The sequence below is a fragment of the Cheilinus undulatus genome, linkage group 7 (genome assembly GCF_018320785.1).
Source record: "Cheilinus undulatus linkage group 7, ASM1832078v1, whole genome shotgun sequence".
Lineage (NCBI taxonomy): Eukaryota > Metazoa > Chordata > Actinopteri > Labriformes > Labridae > Cheilinus > Cheilinus undulatus.
In genome coordinates, this window is record NC_054871.1 from 41,276,268 (window position 1) to 41,303,130 (window position 26,863).

The 26,863-nt window shown below is 38.5% G+C and overlaps 1 protein-coding gene across 1 annotated transcript in view; it reads right to left on the reverse strand.

Annotated features, from left to right (window-relative positions):
• Positions 1 to 26,863, reverse strand: part of tmem131 (transmembrane protein 131) — an 82,772-nt gene that overhangs the window by 44,613 nt on the left and 11,296 nt on the right. The window contains exons 2-5 of the mRNA XM_041791081.1: positions 25,092 to 25,153; positions 24,846 to 24,886; positions 11,915 to 11,983; positions 6,226 to 6,346 (exon numbers count right to left, since the gene is read on the reverse strand). Of these exons, the coding sequence (XP_041647015.1) occupies positions 6,226 to 6,346; positions 11,915 to 11,983; positions 24,846 to 24,886; positions 25,092 to 25,153 (293 nt within the window). The remainder of the gene's footprint in view (positions 1 to 6,225; positions 6,347 to 11,914; positions 11,984 to 24,845; positions 24,887 to 25,091; positions 25,154 to 26,863) is intronic.

Consider the following 26,863-nt stretch of genomic DNA (forward strand, 5'->3'; position numbering starts at 1 on the left):
TTCTCTTAAAATCTCATCTTGCACGACTCTACTTCCAGGAATCTTCACATTCAAAACCTTTTGTGTGTTGGTACGGTTATTACATCTACAGTGGTTGACCTGATAATTTTGAACAAAAGACAAAGGCAGCAAATGATAGTTCAGAGGCAAAGTCCGTTTGTATGGCAAAAGCCACGTATAAGGGTATAAGTATGATGTTAAGAAAAGTCTTGGCTCCTCTTCTGGTCACACGTACCGCACCATGTTATATAGGAGTGAACTGGTCATATGACACCGTACGTTACATCCTGTGACTTGTAAATGTGGAAAAGTGTTTCCATTGCAATTTTGCGAAAACAAAACATCTGAAAAACCTCCTCATGAGAGTGCAAAAACTTTTTAGCATTATTTGAGAGGTTTTTCGAAATTCTTCAAAATGTATTCCTTATTTCTAAGATAAGTGCACAATACAACTAATAAATATAACTGCATCTTCCTCCATTGCAGCTTTTTACATACTACATTTTCAGAGTCAAGGATTGAAGACTTTTAAAGGAAGTCTTACTTATAATTTACTTTTGGAAAAAACTGCATCAATTATAATTTTGTAGTCTGAACAATTACTGAAAATGTTTGTCAACTACCTTTAATTCCACGAGAATGACAAGACTAAGACTAGCTAAAAAAGATCTCTGATGACTAAAAGTCTGACAAAAAGTACATTTTTATTTATCAAGGACACTCAAAAGTAATTTAGTTTTCATCGGGCATTCAAAATCCACTGTGGGTAAATCCGTCAAAACATAATGCATCAGGGTGCAAATTTAGCTCAGTTGGTTGAACAAGCGCCCAGATACAGAAGCTATAGTCCTCCTACGACAGACTCTCTCCCAATGTTTCCCATCCCATCTGTAGAAAGCAGGGATCTCAGGTCTGAGATAGTGTGTTGAGCACACAAGTATAATTTAGCACCGGATTTAAGCAAAGGGAATAAATGTACTGACTAAGAGTTTTGACTGTTATGTCATCACTTTCTATGGACTAAAACTGGCCGAAAATGTTAAGGAGATTTAGTCGACGGAAGAAAGACTAAAACTATAGAGGATGGAAATGACTTAAAGGTGACAAAAACTAATGAACATTTTGATCTTAAAGACTAAAACTGAAAACAGCTGGCCTGTATTGGGAGAGCACTTTTATATGGTCTTTCAGGAGAGGGAAAACAAATGTGGTATGTGGAGTTCTGTACAGCTGAAAATCTCAGGCACTCACTGTTCAGCAAACAACAACATCCTGAAGTTCATAGTTTTTTAACAGGTGTCTCAGGGCAACACATTTCTAAACCGTTCCAGCCTCACTTCAAAAGTTAAAGTCTGATCGTGTAGTGGAGCGCCTGCAGCAAATAAAACAAGTCTTTCCTGAATGCAGTAATGAGAAATGACTGATTTATAGAGCTGTCAATGTAAAATGAGAGTGTAAAAGTATCACATTACTGCTCAGGACCAATCAGTGAGAAACACACCATGCTCTGCCAGAAGGTAGTGAGATTACTGCTGATCTTATCCTCTATTTGCCTACTGTAGGTAGTGTTTTGTGAGTAAGAAAAAAAATCTGCTCTTGTTTTAACAGTCAAAAGTATCACCAGTGTGAGCATTTACTGTATAAAATACAAAAATGCCTGTTTCAATAGCATTACATGACTCATAGTCTGACACCTACCAGCTGACAGCAGCCAATGCTTCTTTATAAATAAGTAATTACTTTATTTTTAATTTCCCATGCTTTTGCTTGCTTTTAAAGGTCACAAAGAGGCACCAGTATCAGTAAGACTGTTTCGTAACCAGTTAAAAAAATCAGTGGAGTTTTAAACAGAAATTACAGAGTGTTAAAACAGAGTGTACGCTGAAGCCTCACTTCAGTATTTACTCAATAACAGAGTTCAGCTTTTTCACTCACGTGCTGAATATTGGGTAACTAATCAAATAACTCCAAACTTTTATGATACAACACAGCTGCGTGTGCTGAAAATGACATTAAAAACTTCAAAAACAACAAAGCAAAAAACCAGCTGGTCAAACTTCGTCTGTGAAGAAGTAAATGATCTAGTTTAATTTTAATCTAATCTTACAGCTTCAAAGCACCACATCATGCATCATCGTGACACAGGCAGCTACATCTGCCCAAGGCTAGTTCAGCTTTGATCAAAGTTGTAGGGCCAATCGGATTATGATCAAATATTCAACTTTAATATCACAAAAGTGGAAATGTTTCCAAAATAAAGCAGGACACAGAATGTAACCTTTTCCCTTGAAACTATGAGCTGGTTGGAAACAGAGATGCTGCAGCTGTGTTTTAGTGTACCCTTGGTGAGGTCTGGGAAACAAAGAACTACAACTCCCAGTGTCACAGGTTGTTGTGTGGGAGATCTCCATTTGTTTGTTAAAACCTGCTGACTGAGGGATTGGATTCACCTGTACAGAAGGTGGGCATTCGCAGAGGCTAAAGAGCTGTTACCGACACACTGTGAGGGACGATGCTCTGCTCTTAACGTCTCACTGGCGACGCCAGTGGCAGTATTACCATGTTGTATTACGGCACTTCTGTGCTTGTTTTAGCTGCATCAGTTTAGTACTGTGCCTTTTTAGACTTAAGTGACATCTTTCTCTACCCTCTCTCCACCAAAAATAAAAAAACCTGAACGAACTAAACCAGACCGAGCCGGCAGCTTGTGTAAGCAGAAGACGCTGCTCGTCAGGTCACCGAGGGAGGACACTTGTTAAAAAGTTGCAAAGATTAGCACTGCATGATTTGGTACGAATCTGTGATTGAGATTAGACTGGACAATACTGCAATTATTCGATTATATAATACACAAAAGGCATCACGTGTCTACTTCTTTGGTAATCAAGAAAAATGCAGAGTGGTAGTTTTTAGAACTGCTTTCAAAGTAACTTAGAAATTTTCCAAAATATAAAAGTGTTTCCTTTTTGAAAATAAAGTTACATCGTGTGCAAATCTAAGTGCAGAGGCAATGTTGTAAACTTAAATGCTTTCTGCGGGTATTTTTCTAAACCTTTTCTGAACTAATTACAAAAATAATCACAGCTTTTAATTCATTAATGGAAATTGCACAGGCTGGCATCGGCATTGCAATTAGATTAATTGTGCAGCACTAGTTTAGATGTTTGATTTTTCCATTAATTCCAATACCAATGTGATTTGTCTGTGACTGATAGTATGAGAAAGGTAAGACATACAAAAAGTAAAAGTATTTTAGAACAGGGGAGAAGAGGAGAAATGAATCCATCTAAAAAAAAAAAAGCAAGGAAAATCTTAATCTAATTGCACATAAGCATTGCAACATTTCTTTGTGGAACCACTGCCTATGTTTCTGTGCAATTAAGATGGTGTGCAGGATGCATACATGAAAACAAAAAATATCCCAATACTGAGAGCCCAAGACTTTTACTTTAGTCACCATGGTGGCAGACAGGTATTGATTTGATGACATTTTTACTTGTATGATACCTTGATTTAAAATTCTGGAATAATAAAACTCTATCGGCAAACCATTTGTGGAATTTTGGCTGTACACTCTGTTAGCTTCAGTTCAAACTATCACCTAAAATCTGTAGATTTTTATCTGATGCTCTGAAAATCTTTTGATACCATCTATCATTTAAATCTTTAAATTAGAGGGATTTTATCAAGTTATGACGGGGAAACAAAAACTACTCAAGGAACAGAATGTCACAACCCAACCTTATTTTGCATCTATTTTGCCTCTCCAAAGAGGCCTCAGCTGTGTCCCTATATTTCTCTGATTAATTCAATTCAATTTGATGGAGACTACAAGGTTGGAAAGCATGAGAGCTGAAGAAATAAAGAGAAAATGTCATTGGTTGTGATATTGTGTTGGAAAAGAGCAGAGCTTCTGCTATAAGGATTCAGACTTACTAGAGATGATGTGTAACAAAAGTAGATAGTCTTTGGTGTTAAACATGAGCGTCAGACTTTATACACCCTGTAGACACATCTGACCAAGCTTAAGCAATGTATCCTGTTACAGGCTTCCACTTCAACATGTTGCTGATGTTTAACTGTCACTTGTGACCTGATTTGCAAGAATGTAGTTAAACTTGAAACACAGAGGTTACAGCTCATCTCATGGAATACATCAGAACATAAACACAGATTAAAAAAAATAATTAAGAGCTAAACCACTCAGAAGTTGCCTGTGTGGTCTCTCTCCTTATATACCCTACCTCTCTTTTGCTGTCCTATCAAAAATCAAGGCAAAAAAACCCAAAATATTCTTAGAAATAAAAAAGAAAGAAATGACATGCAGGAAAGGAGCTATAGCCAGGACTCTGTGTTTTTCTGCTTTGCAGCCCAGAGCCACAGTGTATGTGGTGCAGCCTAAAGCCCAAAACACACTGGCGCCACGCCGCCATCGCATCTTAATTGCCATCCTTAGGACACACCGACAGCAGCACTTCAACGGTCAAACTTCCTACCAGCCACAGCATGGCAGGTGCTTGATACCAGAGCCCGCTTTGAGCACACCTCGCTGCCTCACTGGGAAAAGAGTTAAAAAAAAGATAGGAGCAGTGGTATTTCATCAGTAGCCAAGGCCTACTCCTAGGTCCACACCTCAAACAAAAGATGATGTCAATGTTTATTCAATTTTTCTGTGCTCTCAAACAGAGGTACAACTACAGCAGCTGAGGTGTACAGAACATCGGTTCTCTCAGGAAAACACTCTGCCAACCGTGGCTGGCCCCACCAGAAATAGAGAAGTGGTGTAAAGTGATGGAACGTCCATGGGTGTAGGGCCGACGCCAGTGTGGGTTTGTTGATGGGCAATAATGAGGGCAGTCGATAGGAAATGCATAAGATGACACCGGTGTGTTTCGGGCCGAACCCTCTCAGCCCTATGCTATTTTTTTAACCACTGTGTCTCGCTGGACTTTTTATCTTAAAAAGCTTGTAAAACATCAACCCTGTGGTGCACAGACAAGCTCTAAACATCCATTTTTTGAGGACAACCTGGGCTTTAAGGGAACCTGTGCGGCATCAATGTAACTTCAATTTTAAAAAAGTTATGGAATATAAAGTCAGAGGGAAAAAACTAATTGGAAATTAAATCTCAAAGATATTTAAGTATTAAACTGTAAATATCAAGTACAAAGCGTTTTTTTTGTTTGTTTGTTTGTTTTTTTTTGCAAAAACTCCCATCTCTTTGGGACCAAAGAATTAAAAACAATCATTCTGTGACAATAAAGTCTTTAAAGTGCAGTGACTCTGAGGGATAAAGCCTCTTTGTGTCTATTACTCTCTATTATGAGTCATTCAGGCTTTCTTCTGCAGTTTCAAAGTCAGTGCAAATGCGCTGTTCCGCGAAGCATGACTTGACGATGGAATAGCCTTCCAATGCTTGTTACAGCCCAGTTGCAATGCATTCTGGGATACAAACAGACAATATGGTGGTGGGCTAACCAGCTAGCTGCAGTAATGGTTGAAAAATGGATTACACATGGATTAACTGATGTTCAATATCAGAGTTACTGATGTGGATTTAATCTTTGAAGACTCCTGAAAGTCACCCAGGTTCCAGACTTGCTAGAAAACATTCTGTAAGATCTACGAAGGTGTGAGAGTCGCTAGAATGACATAACACAAGGCTTTCAGAGGAAAAAAACTGTAAGTGGCTTGATTTATGCTTCAAAAGTTATTTAACTTGCCTCTGCTTGTCATATACGACCCAGAAGTTTAACTGCTAGGCCATCAGTTCCCCTAACCTGGCATTTTAAAGTGCAGATAATATCGGAACTGGTTAATTGCTGCATTACTGTGCAGCCCCCAGACATCTTTGTAGTAGTCAGATTTTTAAGGAACATAATTGTCCTCAATATCTACACTTTTCTCTTAACAGTTTATTTGAAGAAGGTCTCAGACAACTCGACTGTCAAATGAACAAAAGAAAACAAACATTAGCTGAGAGGCAAAAGAAGGATACACTGTGTATCTCCCGTTTACAAAGACTATGCAATTAAGTTTCCAAATGTGTGAAAAAGTCTCCTGATACATAAAATCCAATGAAGTGGTCTGAACAAAACCTGCTAATTAAGCAGGTGGTAAAATAAAAGGATCATCTGCATCCCTTAACTTCTTATAAAACAATCATTGAACTGTTCATGAGTTAATCATGTTCAGATAGATTAATTCAAAGTGATAATTACTTACCCTATTCTGGAAAAAGGACGCGTGAAAATGTGCTGTTGTTGCTGATATTGATATCAAACTAATTTCTTCTGAGCTAGGATTGTGTAAATAAACTTTCTCCATTTTTGGCATTCCAACGGGCCTGTGAATGAAAACAGAAACCTTTGTCAGAGTGAAAATACAACAACAAAAACAAAAACACTAAACATAGTTGAACAGATGAACACATTCACAGTGACAGAGTTGTCACACACACAAAAAAAAAATTATTGAAAAAGATTGATTATGATTTTTAGAATGATATTCAAAAAAACGTAAAACGAATCAACAAGTCAACAATTTTGGAGATGAACTAAGCTGAAACAAAGACAGTGTAAAAACACAGAAAACAAGAAGAAGGTTCAACAAGTTTGGAGTCATAAAGTTTACAGAGAAAAGCAACCACATTACCTCCCTGTGTCAACACTTAACATGATGATTAACTGTGCTCTTTACACAGCTCTGGGCTTCCACTTTGGTTTGTTGGGAAACAATACAAGGGTTTGCATGTTATGACTAATTAATAATTTATACAGCACTTCACAGCACTGATGATCAACACTCAAAGCATGCCATAAACTGCTTTGATTTTCTTCCTTCCAGGCAGCCTGTGGTTTCATTTATTTTGATAAAATCAACTTCTATAGTCTTCAAACTAGGATATTTATCATAACAATGCAAAGTCATGCAATGACAAAGCAGCTTTGTATAAAAAGGAGACCCCTGCTTTATTACTGTGCCAGAAATGGCACGTATGGTCCTTTGAGTAGAAGTTCTTTTTGAACCCCAATTAAAAGCTGTACAATCCAGTTCCACTAGACTACCACAAAATATTTTGAGTTTAATTAATAAAAAGGAAATATGTCCTGCAAAGAATGGATCCAAAAGGACAGGACTCTGGCTCAGCTTTATTTCTAATCTTACCCCATACCCCACAATTTTCGAGGGGCCCCAAAGCCCCTTTAAACAGAGGTAGATGGGATAGTTGGGAAGTCTTCCCCTACAAAATGGAACAGCCCCTCAACAACATTTAAGCCAACAGACATGCTATGGATGATTTTTTAATGTATGAAAACAAAAGGAAAAGCAAGACTACTTTATACTTTACAGGCCCAACTTAATTCCCAGGCTTGCTATATGGGCCTTGCCATTTTGGGGATAATTTAGTAGCAAAGGACTTTTAAGCCCTTGAGAGAGGGACTGGTCTTGGTCCTGGAACGTAAGGTCATGTCAATGCTTGTCATAGTTTCTTTTTTGTTGTTGATGGGCAGAAACCAGATTCTTCGAAACACACTATGACAGATCTTTGAGCTGTTTTTGTGTGAACAACAGCATAACATCAAGAGGTCCTCTGTCCTCTGAGGAGGCAACCAAGCTTTAGCTCTGAGACTGGACAGCTGAGTTTTTGGCACACCTAAACTCTGGTGTATGTCCCAATGTTTGTGGTCTCCAACACAGGTGGTGATCATGGTTTTGCATGCTTTGACACGTCACTTATTTTGATTTTAGATTTTTGTTGAAATTTAAAATCTTGTTGATGACTCACATGGCATTCTGGGAGATTTCCCATAGCATTCAGTTTGGAGTGTGCCTCTGGAAAATCTCTATTTGAAGCAACATGTAGCCCTTCACCCTACCCTCCAACTAGAACTGGTACACCCTACCCCTAAATATGAACAGGCACAATGTAAGGATAAGATCAGGTGTAGGAGCAAGGGGCATAGAGATTGAGCCTTTATCTGAACTACAGAGTAAAGGCTCATTTATGCTCTGTGTTTGATAAGCGTACAGAAAGGAGTGTAAAATAGAGATGCAGCTCAAGCCACACAGCAAACAAAATGTTTTGGAAAATGTTGACATTTTTAGAGGAAAGATTTTGCAAGTTTTTCAGGAACTTTAAACATGCATGTTGATGGCTTTCCTGTGCATACAGACAGACACTACAACAACAGCTAGGAAGAGCTCGGATTGAAAAAAAAAAAAATGCAAGTTGGATGTTGGCATAGGAGAAGGGGAAGGCTGGGTGAGACCACACCCCTAACAAAGGATGTAGGGTACTGAATTTGAATTTGTATGGTTAATAAATAATTATCACTGTTACTTAAAACATTTCAGGATGTGTGCAAGCTTCATTAAATTCTTGGTTGTGTGGCTTTCCCTGTGAGAGAATTTTTATGGCTCTATTTTTGCATAGACAACGTTACCATAAGACTGCCCATGTTCTGTACAAATCAGACACTGAAGGGGCAGCCTGCAGCTCTAGGTATTTAAAAAACAAAACACCAAGCTCTGGGTGTCATGGATGTCTATTTTTTTGTCATGATACTGAAACAAGTATTAGTATCATTGGTTTTAGTATTGAGACAACACTGCTACTGATTATTAGTAGTATTTCTGATTGCATCATTTTGAAACACCAAGCATTAAAAATAAAGAGCTGAGAGTGTTTGACAACCTTACTTAAGAGCTCTAATCCTGCCTTTGTATTCAGTCCATTAGAGACGAGGTGAGAACTTCTCAAGGCCTCATTTTCACACCCTGCAAACATGGACAGCTGATAAGTGGACTGTTTATTGAGGAAGTAGGACAGGGAGAGGACAGGCAGAGACAGCTGCGTCTCTGGCTGTGAGTTGGTGCAGAATAGACGGAGAGCTCCTGAATCATTCCATCTCTGCGGCCTGCTGAGGTGTGCAGTGCTCCGAGCTGGGTCACACGACATGGGTGTGCACCCGCTGTCAGAGAGGAATGTCATCTATTTAGTGCGTCCAGGGTGAAGCTGGGCGCTGGCACAGGAGGAGAAGAATGTCGTTTTGTTAAGTGCATTGAATGCTTCCTCAGCAGTTCATTCATTGTTGACAGGCTGAGCCGTGTCACCTCATAGTGACTCAGAGGTTTTACTAGACATGTTTTAAAAAGGTCTAGGACACGTCAACTAACATATGGCTCTATGGGTCACACGAAGCAGGACCACAGAGAGCAGCAGGTTTATTTAAGATCAACATAATAGTCAAATAAATATTTGACCAAACAGCTCCCACAGCTATAAGGTTTAAATATATTGTTATTAAATGGCTTACACACCCAACCACATTATTGGGCATCATTTCTGATTACAAACAGGACTGAAATACCAAAAACAGAAGTGATGCACCAATGCATGAGTGGGCATTGGCCAGTAGTGGCCTTTTGGTCCTTCATCGGCCCATCAGCAAAAAAAGCAAAACGCACCAATGACAATTGGTGATGTTTGTCAAGCGTGGAAACTAGACAAATCTGAAGTGCCTGCTGCGGTGAGAGAAAAGGCTAAAACATGATAAAAAGCAATGACAGACAGCATGCTTTTTTCTGTGCGCACCCTCTAGCTGGCTGTCCAGATCAGTCAGCGTGCAGTGTCTATGATGTGGTTGAATTAGCCAATAAATAGCAGGACGTTTAAAACATCCTCCCGTTGTCTACTCACGCCAGCAGGCTGTGCAGATGCAATCACGACTTTAACTGCAGAGCATTTACTGTGAAAACTTTATCACACTTGTTTCTCCATTTGAACAGCTGACAACAGAAGTTAGCATGAAGGATTCATCAGCTGGGCTCTCAGTTAGAGCCCTGAAACGTCTTTTAACGCACAGAGGTAGACTCTTGTCACAGCATAAAAACTACACCAAACTACTGCTGAACACTACTTTTTACATCTGTTTGCGAGTGTGATCCACTTTACTGGACTCCTACCTTATTAGATCAGAGGAAGTTAAACAAAGTGCACAAGGGAAGCTTTATGCACAAATGATAGGCACGCCAGCCACCGCTGCTTCTCAAATCCTTGATGAGAAGAGAAACAAACCAGGCTGCAGAAAGGCAAAGATGCTAATCTTTGCAGAGAAGAACATGCATCTAGACTTTGGGATTAGGGCTGGGCAATATATCTGTATCTTACCAAGAGGTAGGACATGAGGTAGGGCTGGGCTAAATGAGTAATAGGATTGAACATGATTGTTTAGAACAAATTAGTTTATGTTGAGGTTGATTTAAAAAATGATAGGGATTTATTTAAGGCTAAAGATGCTCACTGCACTTACTTTTTTTAATTGTCTTTCTTTGTGAAATAAGTTTAAATAAGAAACTCTGAAGACCAATCAACTATAGATTTCTATAGTTGGATTCATCCCCTCTAAAGTGATAAAGGCTAGAATTATACTGCTGTTTAAATAACATAATAATTTTGTTTCATGTTCTGGATGAAAAGTTAACAATAACAAAAATCAAACAGTTGATAAAAATCATAATCATCTGTCCTGATTTGTAGAATTCATGCATCACTAGAATTCATAATAATAAATGTGACAAAAATAAAGGAAACTGAAAAAAAAAAAAAAAACATACTTAAAGACATTTAAGCCAGTGTTGCTGCATTTGAGAGCAGAACAATGTCTTTAGGGTGCACAGGTAGTGCCACATAGACATGGTACATTTATATTCTCTTCTTTTTTATATTTGCTCTTACTTTTGTTGTGTTTTATGTGGTAACACTATATATCAGGGCCACTCTAAGAAATAAACAAATAAGAAGGGATCCACCCAGAAACACAGTAAATTTATGAGGACCAAAATTTGGAGAAAATCAAGTTGAAAATAGCCTATTATTGGAAGAAAATCATACCAGATGAAGTGGTCTGCCTTGTATCATGCCTGCAGTTAACATCCTAACCAATCATACTGTTTACTTTGACAGAGCAACAAGTAAATACTTCTGAGGTGCAAAAACATCTTCTCTACCAAGAATTGAATACTACTATAACTGCATCCACGCTTTCCTCTTCACCGCCATGATTACAGGCTTGGAGTCGCTTTATCAAAATCACACCTGTAGCTTCTTCCTCTCTCTCCTCAAATGACATTCATTCTCTGACGGAGAACAAGCGTCTCACGTTGAAGCTTTGCATGATTAATCGACCTGATGAGATGTGGAATGTGGGCAAACCATCTCCATATCAAGGTTACAGTTTGACACCCCCGGTGCAAAACATTAATGCTGTACCTGAGAGTGTGATGTACCTGTAAGAATAGAAGTAATTATGCAAGAGCTGATGAGGATCTGAATAAAGAAAGAGAGATGCTTTTGCTTATAAGTGGGGAAGAAAATATAAGTAAAGAGTTTGTCATCGCACTGGCTTCCAGGTATAGATAACATCTTTAGGATGAAGTCAGCTAGCAGTACCTCAGGGCAGTGCTGCTTTCAGCTTTATTTTGATTTCTTGTTGTTTAATTGGCTGTTTTTTATCAGTCATGATTGCTACATTTCACATGCATTTGCTATTAAAACTGCATGTTTTGTTTTGTTTTTCCTGTGATGTCATGTTGTCCTTTACCTACTTTTATTCTTTACTTTGACAACCGCCTTCCTTTCCTTTAGCATTTTGTAGACCATTTCCATTTGGCCTAACCATTGACCATTATTATTCCCGAGTTCCTGCTTTGCTTGTCTCTCAAAGCACTTGTAAACTTCTGTTTTAAGTTTTGGTATAAAAACGCTACTTTGCAATGAACACCAAAAAAAAAAAAAATATAGACAGAAACTGTTGACAGAAAGCATCAAAAAGAGGATGAAGTAAAAGTGAGAATACACATTACAAGACAGAACATAAGAAATGACTGTAGGAATGTATCAAGTACTCACTGTTCATGAAAGTCCAGCATTGGAGGCTCAAATCGTATAGGTCGGCAGTTCCCACGGTGCGGGGACGTGCTGTGGAAGACAGCAAGATGTAACAGCAGCAGAAACAGCACGGCAGGAAAAAACATATCCATGTTTGTGTGTATTTCAAACAAATTAGAGACTAAACACACAAACACGGACACTACAGTCTGTGTCCACCATTTTAAACAAAGCATGGAGATGGACTTGAGACAACTTCCATCTGCAGCACGATAGTTCTGGACATAATGAATCCATAAAATGTGAAAGAAATAAGAACTGGAGGAAGCAACTCTGTTTCTGTCAGAGTTTGGTGCTCTCTCACATGAAGTCAACACCTTCACTCGTCTGTTCGAGGTAAGTACATAGCTATAACTCACCAAACCTGTCCAACAACAGGTGGATCTTAACAATAGACAAGGCTGTCCCTAAAGAGAAGCTGCTCTTTTTTGGTGGGGCAGATATGCAGCAGAACTATGTAATGAGAGCCTTTATGTAAATCTCCAGGACAGAGAAGTACATCATTCATACAGGTGTGGTGTGTGACAAAGCTTCAAAGTATTTCATGTAAAAACAAACACCTAAATGTACAGCATCACTCCTGGAGAAGCATATATAGCTAAATGCATCTTTCTCCTTTCTGATGCAACAGAATATATAAAACACTCATGTCTGTCACCCAAACTTCACCCTGGACCAGTGGTGGAGTCTGGTGGTCACAACATCAGAAATATTAATTTGATATGATTCTAGTAAAAATAAAACTATACTGAAACCTGTTTGATATCACTGCAACAAAGCACAACCTCTGGAATCAAAAATGGGCACATTTTGTCATCTAAAATTGCATGCAAACTCCTGAAAACGATCAAAACTGTATAAAAATGTGAAAAGTATTTCTGTATACATTCCGCAGATAAAAGCTGTCTATCTCTTTAAAATATCTGTTTCAAAATGATCAAATCTCCATTGTTTTAGGGACTAGTTGTATCAGAAAGTATAGAAACTTAATGATCTTCAGTCAAATTTAACCAAAAGAGAATGAATGTTGCCTTAATTTGCACAAGTAAGTTTGCAACATTCAGTCAAGTAGGTGGGGCTGACAAAGAGCAAGGTCAACCATCACTGCATACCAGTTTCAACCTTTTTCCAAATACTCTTCATGTATTCCTATGATCTAAACTGTACGCAGGAGCTTGCCTGCTGTTTTTTGGTGATTCAAATCAAGAAATTGCCCAGTATTGAGTGTCTGGGGCCACATTTACTTGGAAACTGCCCACTACCAATGGAAAACATTTCACATTTAGACAACAATGCTTTGATAACCCTTAAGCACACAGATCTGCAACAATGACTATAGAAACTGTAAAACACACACCAGGTCAGTGTTGGCACTGTGATTTTGAAATGATGCATGGAAAAGACTGGCTGATGCAGGGATGATGACAGAAACGTGCTATTCCAAGTAACCCAAAACTACAAAGCAACTAAAAAGTTACCGAGTGAGGTGCACAAACTCTGCCAATGTTGTTGCAATCCGCTTTGAGCTTTCTTGGTAGTATCCAACAGTGTTTTTTAAACAGCTCAGTGCTCTTAACACCATCAGTTTCTCAAGAAAAAACAAAGAAAATATGACAACAATGTAAAAGAATCCTGTCCTGACATAAGCAGCAGCTGCAGACCACACAACTTTATCTTCGAAAAGACAAGTCAGATCAGTTTCTCTTTTGCCACCAATGTTGACCAAGCTGGTCAATAATCCTAACTTGACACGCCAGATAGACTATTTCAAATATCCATTGCATCAATTTTTTTCACATTCATCAGGGAAAGCTCCTATAGAAAGCGTTTGGGAAGGGCAGGACTTTTCATAAAATTCTAGGAAGGTGATCAGAGGAACATCCTGACTGCCCCATCTATGACAGGCCAATCAGAGCAACAAGACAAAATAACGTAGTACGCATGCTTTACTCTTGAGCTGACAGAAAACCACTGCCTTAGATTATTAATTGCAGAGCTTCTCTGTGAATAAAAATGATGCCAAGGCCGGTCGGGAGACGTGTAAATAAAACTTCACTGCAAGGCAAGCTTTCAGTTCTCTTTGGTCTTGTTTTAAAAAGAAATATGGACCAGTTGCGATTAAACTGATGCTTTCCTACAGCTACATCCGAGCTAACAGCTACCATGGGAGCAGCCATTGGCTACACCCCATCTGTAACGATTGCAAATCAGACTGAGAGAATGTGTAAACCGGTTTAAATGTAGACCAACATACTCAAAAGCACCATCACACATATTTCTACTACTACATTAACGTCTATACCCATAAGAAAAGAAAATTTTAAAATTGAGCAAGTCATTTGCACGAATGAGGCGAATTCACACTGTGTTCAATGTGCTGCTTGTTTCATTCGTCAGAGTTTAAAAATTTGAACTGAAGTGAATCACATGCCGCCAGTCAGCATGGAAATCCTCTGGTGACGTATGTGAAATGTGTCGTATTTGTCTGCCACTGTCCAGTTGTACCTGATCTCTGAAGGACCAGCCTGGGGAGAGAAGGTTCATTCAACAAGTAAATGGAAGAGAAACTTGAGGTGTCTGTCTGTGGCTACCCCCAATTATATGTCATAACATGCCTGCTCTACCAGCACAGGAACAAAAAAGAGCTCACTCTGAGGAAACTGAGTGATGTGTGCATGTGCATGGTCTACATTATCAAAGAAGGCCGTGTACTGCTATTTTACATCACGACAAAACGGTGGAGTTTTCAAAAGTTTGCAATCTTGAACCATTTTTAAAACATTTCCATTTTCAGGCATCCAAACAAAACACTGTACACAGAAAACAGCAAGAACACAACATAAGGTGACCATTTTTGAATGTGTAAACATAGCCTTCATTTTTTTTTTTTTTTTTTTTTGGCTGTGGTGTCAAGTATCACTATCTTCCAACTTTACTAATGACATAAACACTCCTAAATAAAAAAGCAAATAAATGATAATTCACCATTCAGGAAAAAAACATTTAAACAGATTATCTTGTAGTCAATAAGTAAATAACTGGTAGTGGTTCTTACTGTAAACAATCTTGACTGTGTAATGGGGCATCTGTTGTTCTTTTCTATATCAGCACTATCTAAAACTACATCACTATAAAAGAATAATGTCTTAACTTCTAACTTTTGAAAATGTTTGGTATTTAAAAAAAAAAAAAAAACAATATACTGCCCAGCCCCACCCTGGGGTTGGACACTTCACCAGAGATCAATTTCACCTCTATACTACCAGGACGACGCACACAGGAGCAGACAATAGCTGCAGCACTGAGCTCCAATAGCAGAGCTCACTGGAGACGGATAGATTTCCATCCCTAGGGAGGCAGGCAGTAATCCACACAGAGACCCGGCCACGCACTGTGTTCCTCCTGGATAATCTCTCATCTGCAGCCTGTCCTCACCTCTCTCATTAATATAACAACTACCGACAAAATTCTTGTGGGATTAAGGATTCAAATGGATCCTGGCTGTGAATTCTGCGTGGTGCTTTCACTCTGGCGATTCAGAGCTAATGTGTTGAATGTCAGCGGTGTAATTTGAGCAGCTGAATAGATCATGATGAGGGCTGCTGCCTCTTGGCCTAAGGTTTGCATATGTCCATTCATTGACAGGCTGTGCTCAACACCAGAGTATTTAAAACAAACAAAAACATCCCAGAAGAAAAAACTGTTTAGTTCCCCTTAAAGTGGCTGGCATTCTTTCAAAACAGAACACTGAAAATCTTTCTGCTGAGCATTATTTCCTCCTCTTTACTCAAGCACTTGGAAAAAAGAGGAAGTTTAACTTTCAAAAAACCATGAATCAACACAGCAGAATAGCCCCTCCCCTTACCATGAGGGAGTGGTCATGCTATGCCTGTTCAAGATAACCCTTTTATGGACAAGAACACACAATACAAATAGTGAAGGCATGCCGCACGCTGTAGCCAGACAAAACACACATGTTTAAAGGCGGAACGGGTCGCTGATGTTATGTGGAGGCCACTGCACAAGAACTGAATGACCCTGGTAACAGAAATAACTCCATACATGACAAGTTTGCACATGTTACATATGGGCAAAAAATCAGCTTAGAGCTGCACAAGATATCACAGTTTTACTTTCCTCTAGGGCTGAGTGTCATTTGGGTTTTATCTGATACTGCTGCTGAATTAAGATTTTTTAAATGGTTCCAGTACCTAAAAGGGACCTAAATCTACACTTTAAAGAGAAAAAAGTGTGTTAAAAGTCAGGGGATGCATAAAAGCTGTCTGAGGATTATCAGTGATCCAGAGGAATATCTTAAAAGATGCTGGTAGAACAAAGTATTAGAAAACAAGCATAACCTCTTTATGTAAGAGGTTCATTAAAAAAAATGTATACACAGGCATTGCATCAAATACCTGAGATCACATCATACATATGCAGCCAACAACTGCTGACTGGCATGACATTCAAAATAACAGGAACTATCATCTAGTTTGTGTAAAAGATGGGTGTTACAGTTTAACAAGTTAACAGGTGACTACACGTCAAATGCATCTTTCTAAATAACAGCCTATTGAAAACCGAAAGAGCCCCTTTATTATGTTTTTCATCAAATTTATATCTTCTAAACATGTTTTAGACATAATACTCAATGTTCAGTGTCTTAACAGTGTTCCATCTACAACAAGTCACCAGTTAACACAGTCACTTGTAAATCACAACACCTGCTCTCCTGCAGCATTGTCAACAATGAAGCCTTCGGATTTATTTCTTTTTTTCACCAACAAGTTCCTGATAAAAAATTTTCTTGCTTAAGCCCATACATTTCTCTCATATTAAATAAATTTGCAATTTAAGCACAAATAAATCTTTGTTTTAGGTTTTACTTTGAGCTTTAATATCATTATAGTTGGCTGATAAAAACACCCAAATAGGCCAAAAATGCAGTATTCTTCCTGAACAAATTTTAATCTTTTTAATGTCAAAAAATAGTTGACAACTTCTGAGCGCACAACAGAGTGGAGCAGCTGTTGAAATAACCTCTTTATAAGAAAGAGAGAATGTGTTGTAATGTAGGAGTCGAGTCGAAACCCATTGCGTACAAGTCTCACTCCCATTTTTAAAGTCCCTGTAAAGTCGTAAAAAAATCAGTGTTTTAGGTTCCATGTATAAGAGGCCACTGTGTTATGAACTACCAGGCCAAATATCAGTCATGAAAAACATCTCTATGTTAATAAAATCAAGTTTCAAACTCTTGAAAAATGAGGAAGTAAAATCTGCTCTTGGATTGTGTGGGCGTGTCAGTTGAATGAGCTGAAGCCACACCCACTCATAATAAAGCCGATTCTCTCAAATTAAAAAAAAATGCTTCTGAGCAGATCGAAGCTGCCTGGCTCTGTGCCATATTAGAGAGACTGGTGTTAAGGATCAAATTTACTGTTTTCTGATGCAAATCTCTCTGTTATGATACTTTTAATGGCCCATGGGCCACTGTGGCTGATAGATGTGGGATGTTTAAAAAAATAGCATGTAACTGTTAATTTTCAATGAAGGCAGTAACATCAGCTAACAACAGACTGTACTGAGATTAACTCGGTGATTTTATATCATTGCAGCACTAGGGGGGTGGGTTAATTCCCCATCAAGACTGATGATGTCATGGGCTCAGATTTTTGCCATGCTCAAATAAAAAACAAGCCAGGAAAGAGATGAACAATTTTCTAACAGTCCTAATCAAAAATTCAGTCACATGTAGATCTCAGTGTTTTCACATATTTACAGCAATCCTATTCCAACATATCTAGTGTGTTAAGATACAAAGTTTGTTTTTCACTTTACAAGGAATTTAAACCATCCATTTGGACCCCCTCATTTTGACAATGAGGTCACACCTGCCCATCCACACTGTGATATTTTAGAGCACTTTTAGTAAAATCCAGTTGTTACGACTGTGATCGATGTGTGCGGTGCCCACTGTGTGTTTGTGTGTTGGCCTTTTGACCGTTTAATTAATCAGATGTGTCATTGCCTGCGCTGTATGGCGTGTCTATTCCCTGGTCTGACAGGTCATAAACAATGGCTTTAATTTTAGATCGAAGAAGAAGTTTGTTTTTAGGAATTATTTTGTGTGCATCTGTGTGTGGCTGCCATCCATTGAGCCATTATGCAGCTATTTCTGGGGAAGCCTTCTTTATAGAAAAGAATGGCTTTATATTCAATTAAGCTTATTACAGAAAGAGTGACAGCCTAGTGCAGAGTAAAAAATTATGAGAGCAGATGGTGTGTTAGCTGTAGTATTTATGAGATCATGATATGAGATGCTTGACCTTTTTTCTTCTCCTTAAGTTCTTTATGGATCCAGCACGCAGTTTACTGATGTGCATGTCTTATTTTGATTGTTACTTTTTTTATCCTAATGAACACATGACTTAATAAATTATGATAAACCTAAACAAAGTCTCCTACATTACTTTCTTTGTGATCAAAATGAACACCTGCCTTAATAAATCAATATCAACCTAAATAAATTCTGTTATATTACTCTTTCATCACTCTTATTATCCTAGGAGTTATGATAATAGAAGTTATAAAACAGTCATGGCTGTCAGCTGCTCTGCAAGTTTGCAGACAGAGCCTTTGTGTATGGTGAGGAGGATGTGATTGTCACATCAAGTTGTGCTTTTTTGTTTTGTTATTTTAATTAATTAAGTTTAATGCAGTGTTTGCAAGTCTGAACGTTAGACTAGGGATTTCCCCATTCGGCTAAACGCTCATTTTAAGGGCATTTAACCAACAAGTCTGAAGAGGAGACAATACATAGAAAACAGTCAAACTCCTCACAGGGTCATTGTGTCAGTGAGTATGATGCAAGCCTGATGTACTCTGTAGAGCATGGATAACATTAGCAGCTAGCTCTGTCAGCCTTCATTCCTCTTTGCAGATGAATATCCTGATTCAATATGTGGCCTCTTTTCAGTTTGGTTGAATAATATGTGAGTTCAACCCTTAATAGCCTACATACCACTTTATTTCCATTTACTGCTTAAAAAACTGTTTCTACTACACGCTAACAGCTAAGCTTCAAATGTCCGGCGAGGTGCCGGGGAAAGCTCAGACAGGAAGGCAGTGGCCATTAACTGAAGCTACAGCTGCTTTTAGTGGCAGGAGGATCATTACAGTTTAAGAGAGTATTACTGACTGGGATTTCAAGCTTGCCTTTAGAAAAATGATAGGTAATTAGTTTAACTGACTTGCAAATGTTGTGCCAACTAATTTGATAAACGAATTTGACTGCTTAACCGCGTGCTAGACTAGAATGGACTTACGTTGTGCAGGTTCGTATGCCTTTTGACACACATTGCTAAAGCTTGCAGTAATAATCAGATATCCTGGGGAGCAGGTGACCCAGTGGTTAAAGGCGCTCCCCATGTACGCAGGCGGCCCAGGTTCAAATCCGGCCTGAGGCCCTTCACCGCATGTCTCTCCCCGACTCTTGACCCTGTTTCTGACTCTATCCACTGTCCTCCCCTATCTAATAAAGGCACAAAAATGCCCAAAAATAAATCTTTAAAAAAAAAGAAAAAAATCTGAAATCCTGCAGAGCAGACAAAAATGCACAGGGCTCTACAGGGCAACACCTTGTGAATTGACAATGGTTTTCAAACTACTACATGTTGGTATTAAAAAATACTTTTAAAACATTAAAAAAAAAAAAAAAAAAAAAAAAAAAAAAAAAGGCCCAGTTCATATTTGCTTGCTTCAAGACAGAGGTTGTGCTCTGCCTTACCTGCATAAAAAATGACATGGGAAGTGAATGCTGTGTTGAGCTTTTCTCTCCATGCCATTAAAAATTGCAAATTGCAAGTTAGTTGGGAAAAGGCAGCTTTATGAGTTGAACGCTACTAATAAAGTCATATCTTATTATCATATTAAATATATTAAAGACAGAAATTGATCATGACAGACTGTACAACAGCATGATGGAATTTTACGACAAAAAAGTCTAGCACAACCTCTGGTCTACAGGTACACTCTTTGTACTTGAGTCAGATGAACGGCTGCAGACGACAATGCATGTGAAATCTACTTGCCAACCTCTCAAAAATCAGATGTGCACTTCCTCATATTTTTCTCTCTCAGTGGCCAAAAAAGTTAAAAAAATCCCCACCCTGTGCCTAAACAGAAACAACTGCCATGCAGTCCCTCTCCTCTGATGTTTCCTCTTTTTTTTTTTGCAGTAAGTACAGTATAATAAACTCCTGCTCAATATTTATCATCTCTAACTCCAACACAGTGCTCGATTTCAGCTGCCATGGCTTCCTGTACACAAACAAGCAGAGGATGTGGCCGAATCTGAAACTGACGACGTAACTGGCATGAAATCGCACTGTTGACTAGCATTTAGGCGAAGTGTTGCAGAGCTAAACAGACACACTAGCGCACAAGTATGTAGTGCTCAGGAAAGTGTAGACTCCTACAGTTCAGCTACTGCACCGATTTGACACAGAAGTATAAATATGGCTTCACAGACTTTATTTCAGCCACTACAGCTGTCATTAGTTAATATGACCCCAAAAATGTGCAAATAAACACATCTCCAAAAAAAAATAAATTCTTGTTAATACTCAAAAATCTGCTCTGTACCCAAACATTATGCGCAAAACAGTCAAAAGCTTTAGCACTGCAAAAATGTAAAAGTCTGTTTGAAACTACAGAGCAAACACGTTTCCAAAGCCGTCCTCTGGCAGTGTTGTTTGTCTTTGCACTCTCACTCCTGACCTGAAGGCAGCATGACCCAACCAGGGACACTCGTATTCCTCTGCTGGCTGAAGCAATCATAAAACAACACAGCCACCTGTCCGTCTGCTCCCCCTACCCCCACCTCATCACTGAGGGCACAAACTGTCACACTCACATTAGCTTCTTCTGCAGTCTGCCAAACTCTCGTGTTGAGAGAAAGAGCACACTGGGGTCTGGTCGAACGCCAGGTGACACACAAACACTCAGGGCTCATGTCACTATCAGCACATGTTTCAGAGAGCTCAGGGGGCCAAGGTGTGAACTTTTAAAAAAACACAGGAAACTGCTCCTAGCAATAATAATGTAACGCTTTTAACCAAGCTTGTTAGCAAGATGGTGTACCTTGAAGTGGCTGTTGCATATGCTTGAGCTTTTATTTGTGGTTGTCATTTGATACTGTGAAGCCAGCCACATGTAATAAAATCTATGCTTGTTAGCCTTGTTGAGAAATCTTTGCTACTTCCCATGACAGCAGACTGACAGTTTATTTGCCGGTGTGTTGAGGTATAATTTTAGCAGCATCTTTGTTGATTTCTGCCTTGTTTTGTGAAAGTACAAGTCCCTGCTGCTGTTGTTTTGCTTCTCCTTAGGCTGTACCCATGCCTTCCCCTTTGTGTTAATAATGCTGCAACACTTCAAAGATGTACGGTGCCCACCTGTGTGACTACCACCACACTAAAATAGAGCTCAACAGTGTGGTTCTGGGAGTAAAAAACTTTTAAAGTAAAAGACTTCATAGCATATTTTTTTTTCCCAGCCAACCCCTAGCTACCTGAAATGAACAGTGCTTCTCACAGAATGATACTATTATTGGGTAGTAGGTTTAATTTCATGTGTCTCAGCTCTTTTGACAGTATTCATTAGCAGTACCTTGTAATAAGACACCCAAATAAGTTAGTCTCCTTTTTAAAATGTCTCACTTGCTACTTCATAATCATTGCAGGTGAGTAGCATGTGTGAAAGATTATTGTTGTTGAAGTTGCTTATGCAACCATCACCTTGGAGTACAAGCGGGCAGGGTAATAAAAGCAGTAAGCAGCTGCAAATTAATGTTAAAATTACTGCGTAAGAACCTTTTCAGCAATACACATTGCACCTCAAATGGCGCATCATCCATGGATGGTAACTTTATACAGACTTGAAGAAAATGAAAATGGTCAGCACATATACTTCAGTGGCCTACCTAAGTATCGTCTGAGTGAGAAACACTGGTGAGAAACAATGTTATATAATCCTGTAAAAGACAAATTCATATGCTTTCAATATTGTTTTAATAAAATATGGTTTATTTGCTTTCTTAGGCAAAAGAAATACATTATCCACAATCCTAGTGTGCCTCAGTGATGTCTGTTACCCCATTTATACAACGCATTAACAGGGATTGATATTTTGGGCATTCAGATTAGGGGTGCACGATAACTATCGCGCCGATAATTATTGGGCCGACAACAGGAAATAATAATCACGTCATTCTGATAGGTCCGATGTCATGACAACTAGCCCAGATAACATATATATTTATGTCAGCACAGCGGTGCTGGCGTTTTTTCTTCTTTCTCATGAGACTACACAGTACACGACTCGCTTTTGAGCTCCAGAGAAGTAGAGGAAGCAGCCCCTGTGCTAAAATGCTAACAACACGGTGGCATTATTCAGTATTTACGGGGAGGATAGCATGACCGTGTGTGTAGAATTTGCCCTGCAAAGGTCACAAAGAGTAGAGAGAAGTCCTCGACAGATCTTATAAGTCACTTAAGAGTCATCATCCTAACAACATTAAAACGAAGCGGGAGCAGCCACTAGCCTCAGCCGCTGGCATTAGGACCGAGACAACGGCTAATAGCAGGCAGAGCGCTGATCATAAGCAGGCATTGAAAACAGCAGAAAGTTTACCAGAGCCAAAAGGCGCAACGTTATAATAACAAAATCAGTCTGACAGTCTCCTGACCCATCGCTACTTTCATAGACGTATACCTGCCTGCTCTGTTTGACGTGGTTTCATTCAGTCTGATCTACGTTAGGAACAGAAGTTTAGCAACAGACCACGGTGGACTTCACATTCTTAACCTATCTCTGATATGACTTATGTCAGTGCATATTTTTAATCTTTATGCCAAACATCAGCTCGCTTTAATTCTGGCTTAAGCAGCAAGGGAAAAAAAAAAAAAAAAAAACAGATCCCCAAATATCTCCATTTGTTAAGCATAACAGCCTGTTATCATTTGGTTTTATGGGGGGAAACCTACGTCAGTTGTTTGTGTATGTTGTACTTGCTACACAAATGTTTAACTAAAAAAAGTTAACTATAATAACAGTTATAGAGTCAGAATAGTTATTTGTTTTTTGAAAAAACGAGTTAAAATTAGTTATAAATATCTTTGCTCACTACATATTAACTCCTTCTTACCCCCAGATGTGCATAAATACATCAAATAAACTTCTTTTGTTAAATCAACAATTGAAAAAATATATCGGTTATTATTGGTTATCGGCCATCAGGAGTAGGAAATGATCGATTATCGGTATCAGTCAAAAAAAATACTTATCGTGCATCACTAATTCAGATACCAAGTGGTAATTCTTAACGCTTTGTGTGGATATTTCTTAGTGTATACTAGCTCAGACTGTATACACAGGCAGCCTGGGATGCCTTTATTATGACTGGATTGATTGTGCAGACACAATGTGTAGTGGTAGGCATCGAAGACTACCCTGTCAACTGACATGATCTGCTGTCTTATGCTAATAAACAAAAAGCATTTCTTTAATTATGTCCATCCAGCTGCTCTCTAGGCAAGGCAGGTTAATATATAGAGCACCATTCATGCACAGAGCAATTCTAGATGCTTTACAAAAAGGAAAAATTATAAATCAAATAAATATTAAAAAAAGTATTAAAAAAAACGTAACATAAGAATAAAATGATATTCTGTAAAAACAAGACAATAAAAAAACAACTTACCATTTGCAAAGTTTACTAAAATATACCCAGAATAAAAAAAAAAATATTAAATGAATTAAAGGTTGTTCAAAAGAGACTGAGAGGAGATTGAACTCATGATAACACACTGTAAATAAAAATGTTTTAGCACCTGTTTGAGTAAAAGAGTCAGCCTTTCTGCTTCAGCCAAGCTCTTTATCTTGGTACCATTTTTCCTGTTTAAAGGTTAAAACAACAACAAAAAAGAAAACTGTCTTTCAAATGGGAGCCAGCTCCCAATGCTCACAAAAGGAGCCAGCTATTAGAACTGTCTCATCTGCACACAACATAACACAGGTCCCTTCTGACTTCTTGTCTTTAATTGGGGTGTCATTTCAGTCTAACCAGTATCCTACAAGACTTATTTGCTTAAAAGTGTATCACTGTGTCCTTCAAAAGCGTGTTTATGACAACATGAGGGAGAAAAGCTGTTAAAGATGTGCAGCAAGCATCACTGTGTCCAAATTGCACACGATACAAGCATCGGTGACACAATCAGCCTGATTACACTGATTTATATTGTGGTGTTCTGACAGCAGGCTAGCGATGCGGTGCAAAGCAGTGTGATGTGGACGTTTTTTCCCCCATGTTCCTAGTTCCTCTCTGACAAGGAAATGGGTATGGAACAAGGCATTTAGAGTGCTGAACAGAATAGTTCCTTGATTTTCTTTCACTTGCCTTGATCTACAGAGCTTGTTTTACAAAGTGAGGACAGCTGTGCATTAATATCATCCATATCTGTGTTAAAAATGTATATTGCTCTGACTTGTGTCAATACAGAGACAAAACTATTCAGGCAAAAGCTGTTGAATGCTCGTCAATACAAAGCAACAAACATCAATTCTCCCCTTTTAATATAAAAGCACTAGATGTTATATTTGTTTCAAGGAGAAACTGAAATTCACAGGACAGGAATTAAATGACTTGGACTTGGACTTGGACTTTGAGAACTATGCAGCGTCTTCCCTTTAATGCTAATATTGAAGCAACCCTACCGATATGTACAGCACTTGCCTACACCCTCACTGCAATTATGGCATTAAACTACATGAACATAGTTGTGTGGAGATGTTGAAGCAAGAACACGTGATATTATTTGTAAAGTAAACTTACCTTTGTTGATGATATAAACTAAAATCAATGTCAGACTCCGCCTGCAAAGAGAGAGAAAACATTGGCAATCATTTACATTTGATTTAAATAAGAACATTATAACACTCAGAGTGAGGCAGGTCATTTGCAAATCAACGCAAAGGCTTTATTTGGACTCTTTCCTGTTTGGTACTTGTGAATGTGTTTCTGTATCTGTCTCCAGCATAGGACATTTGTTTAAAAAAAGGTAAAAATAATCAAACTTACCTGTAAAAGGCCTCCCTCACCAAAATGTAAAACTTCTAGTATTGTGTCTGACTGAATGAAAGCTGTAAAAAAGAAAGACAAAAAAAAAAGACATGTTTGTTTTTTTTTCATCATCATTTAAAAGCAGAACAAACTGTTTATTTCAGCACAAGTTTGAAAATTTCACACCTATGAGAACAGGAAAGGGAAACTACAGCACAACCGAACAGTTCTAAAAATAGCTTCATCATAACTCTGCCCAGTCCTCTAAAGCCAAAGTCATACTTGAGCTCTTCATCACAGAGCTGCACCTGCTTTACATAAGCTTAAATGTAGCCTAGTTTGAATGTGAATTATTAAATGTGGATGGAGTATATATTATACACCACTATTACTGAAGGGGTTGCACCAACAAAATCCAACATATGCATAAGTTATGAATGTAGGTGTGTAGTTCATTTAATGTGGTTTTCACGGTTTATAGTTTCATAAGGTGGTATGAGTTGCAGGGATAAAGAGGAGTAGAGGGTTTTTTGTTGAATTTTATAAGCAGTGTTGAGTAATATTATGTAGGACTTTGGTTTGGTGCACTTCAGTGCCAAAAAGAGTCTCCTAATTTCATAAAACACACATGGTTCCCTTACCAACCACTCATAGACAACACACAACTGTTGACAAGCACAGAGTAGTGAAGCAAGTAAATTCATACCTAGAAGCCAAAGAACCACGTTAAATCATGTGGCAGCGTTGTGACCAGATTTTGTACAAATATGACTCTATCCCCCTACAACCTGTTTTCATGTAGAGTATGTGTTTGTTTATTCAACTGTTGCCATGGTTCCTATATTCTTTTTCTACTGGCAACTTTGGAGAGGCTGATTTACTACATGCTAGTTGAGAGAGGTCTGTAAAACCTAGTTCAGTCCAAAGATTTGCAGTTCAACAAGACTATTTTAGAACATCAACGGCCACAGTCGCAGCTGTCTGAAAGAGCCGTCGCAGCTCGAAACAGGCCATCTGATGATGCTACCTGTGATTCAGTTAAGTGAGTCGCATTGCAAGCAGATAAATGTGAACAAGGAAATGGTTCGAAGTAGAATATTTGGTTGGATAAAAGCATACTATAAATTTTGGAAATTATCTTTTACTTTCACACGGAAACTTCAGCATGATAAACACTCTTGTCTCTTCCACATGTAAGCAGGAAGGGAGGTGCTAAATGAGCTGATACATGAGAAATTCAAGGCTATAGGAGGTAAATTTGGCAAGGCAAAATTTATTATTTTCAGCAGATATTCAAATTCTGACAATAATGAGTGAGGAAAACATTTTTAAAATGATTTTTGTAGTCAAAATTGCTTTCTAGGATGCTGATAACTGAGTGAGAGATGAGCTGGAATCATACAGCCTGATGTTATGCATTATCAAGATGATAAAGATGCAGGGAAAACACTGTTAGTGTGCAGTACTTCCCTCTTGTAGAGCTAGATTTATTGCACAGTAACTTCAGGAATAAATATCTTTCAATTAAAGGACTGTGAGAGTCATGGCTCTGGAAGCAATGCATCATCTCCGCTGCAGTCAGTGCAAATCTTTGATCTGAACTGGGCTTATGGTTCCAAATTGAAAAGGCTAACTCGAAGAAAATCAACAACTAAAAAGACATCTTTTGGGAATAAGGGTGGTGCATCTATTTAGCCCTTGCATTCAAACCTCACGTCATTTGGGTTAAATAACTTTCTGCACCCAGTGAAGCTGCTAACATGAGACTACAGTGGGACCAACTTTAAAAT